The 2,491-nt window shown below is 34.8% G+C and overlaps 1 protein-coding gene across 3 annotated transcripts in view; it reads right to left on the bottom strand.

Annotated features, from left to right (window-relative positions):
* Positions 1–17: 17 nt before the first annotated feature.
* The window catches only part of FAM120A (family with sequence similarity 120A), a 93,424-nt gene continuing 90,950 nt past the window's right edge, over positions 18–2,491 (bottom strand). For all 3 annotated transcript variants that reach the window (XM_019505044.1, XM_019505045.1, XM_019505047.1), the window contains one exon: positions 18–1,484. In XM_019505044.1, the coding sequence (XP_019360589.1) occupies positions 1,173–1,484 (312 nt within the window). In that variant the 3' untranslated portion in view covers positions 18–1,172. The remainder of the gene's footprint in view (positions 1,485–2,491) is intronic.

The following is a 2,491-nucleotide window of genomic DNA, read 5'->3' as shown; positions in this document are numbered from 1 at the left end:
TTTTTTTTTTTTTTTGAAGATCAAAGCTTTTTTTTTGTTTTTCACAGATTTCATATTTGCTAATATGAAGGCATAAAACAGCAACAGAGAACAATAATGCATACAGCAATGAGTACACCAGGGTAACGTTGATATTCAAAACGGCTAGATAATTTTTTTTAAGTTTTAGAATAAATGCAACAGAGGTCAATAATCACAAAATTTTAAGGTTAGAGCAAGATCAGTCAATGACTAAACATAGTTAACATCTTTTATAGGACTATTACTGATTATTAGCTTTTCTTGTTTTGCAAATGGGCACAGTACTTGTAAGAATGGAAGAAAGAGGACAATAACATGCATAATATTAACTACACACTTTAAAAATTATGAACCATGCAGAAGTTTAGCTCAAATAGTAGTACTAATGGTCTACGTCTGATTCAAAACCACATAGTTCATTGATCACGGATGCATGGTATTAGTCACAAAAAGTTTCAGAACACATTGTGTTTATTTTGAAAGGTCATTTGTATCTTCTATGATTTCAAGTTTATTTCCATTTAACTTGCTTGTAAAGTATGTATGATGTATATTTAAAATCAGCAGAACTGCAATATTACTCTATAATTTTTAGTTTCGATAGTTTGCACATTTGAACACAAAAGAACCACATCAACAGTGATGAAATTTAAGAAAGAAAAACTGTGGTTGTGCCTTTTTCCCCCCATAATCATGAAATCAAAGCCTTAAAGAAAGCTTTATTGTGACACAGTAATGCAAAATCAAATATAATGGCATACATATGGTGCCAAGTACTAAAAATTATATTTTAAGCTATATATACTTAAAGACTGCCAAAATTTGTTTTCTTTATATTTCAAGAAACAAAACTACAAGCTTTTGTCATAACCAGTTTAAACTTTATGTATACTTCATTTTAAGTGCGGGAGTCAAATGCTCTTCATTCTCTTTCTTTTTTTTGTTTTATTGTAGCATTTTGACTACAACTGGTTAAAACTAAAAAAAGTGTTGTTTAAATCTCTGACATCAAAGAGGGATCCGAATTTCCAAAGTCCTCATTTTTCTCTTACGGAAAGGAAAAAATGTACGTAACTGTAGGCTCTCTTTCTTTCCAGATATTCCTAATCCTGACCCTTCCCAACATCCTTCACCCTCTATAAAAAATAAGTTTACTCTTCTTTTTTTAAGACAGTGGCCTCAAGAGTATCATCTTTATGGCAAACACTGTCTGCATTTAGTGCATGTAAGTGAGGATTTGTATTGCACATTTTAGAGTCATTACTCAAGGCACTTTCAGACTGGTTGGAAGCCCTGATGTCTCCTGTATTCCCATTCATCTGGGAAGCTGGTTTTTCCTCATTCACTACTCCATTTTCAGCCAGGGATCCATCTGAAGACACAAGTGAGGATTTAGATTCCTCTGATTTTGACTTAAGTTCTTTGGCTACTTCTTCTGCTGAAGCAGCATAAGGAGGTTTGCCCTATTAAAAAAAAAAAAAATTAGGACTCTACATTTGTGATTAAGGTGTCACTATTTCCAACAGCATGCAAAAATTAACTTTGAGCATTCCTAACATTTACTGGAATAACAAGAATTACCATATGAAACTAAAGTCCTAAATTAGCACAGATTTGAATAATTATAGTCCTTAAGACTATGCCTTTTAGTCCAGTTTTCTGAAGTCCTCATTGTAAATTGCTCTTTTTGCCAGGTAAAAGAAAAGGTGGCATTCAGACTATACAGTTAAGTCAGGAGATTCCAATGTTAAGATTCAGCGCACAACCTTAACTCTGCCTCCTTGTTTACATGCAACAGTTAAAAGTCATTACATACTATTTCTCAAATACAATACAAAATACTTCTCTAACACTTTGAGGTATGGCTAGAGTCATGTAACTACGGCATACTATGCATAAAACAGATTATGAGAGTGACAGACTCATGTGAAGTGCACAGTAATTTTTTAAAACATACAGATGAATTAGAGAAAAGGTATAAGTCTTGGGGGTTTTTGGAATAAAACAAAATATTTTTCAACAACCACAATAAATTTCATATCCAAAAAAGCATAAAAAACCCATCAGTTTTACACTGAGGTTGATAAAAGACACCAATGTACACTGTAACACATCAGATGAGTCATCAAGCCCAAGCACTTAAATGAAACAAAATGAAAAGGTTCTATATACTTTTGGCAGGGGTAGGCAAAAAATGCGGCCCGGGGGCAGGATGCGGCCCTCCAGGCCATTCTACCCGGCCCATGGAACCCCTAAAAAATTTAGAAAATTAATATTAATCTGTCCTGGGCTGCCTGTCATGCAGCCCTCGATGGCTTGCCAAACCTCAGTAAGCGGCTCTCTGCCCAAAATAATTGCCTGCCCCTGCTTTAGAGAGTTCATGTGACACACACACACACACACACACACACACACACACACACACACACACACACACACACACACACACACACACACACACACACACACA

Source organism: Gavialis gangeticus, unplaced genomic scaffold, assembly GCF_001723915.1.
Source record: "Gavialis gangeticus isolate Ggan-Ray unplaced genomic scaffold, GavGan_comp1, whole genome shotgun sequence".
Lineage (NCBI taxonomy): Eukaryota > Metazoa > Chordata > Crocodylia > Gavialidae > Gavialis > Gavialis gangeticus.
The sequence above is the reverse complement of the archived record's forward strand: the minus strand, read 5'-3'. Positions and strand labels throughout refer to the sequence as shown.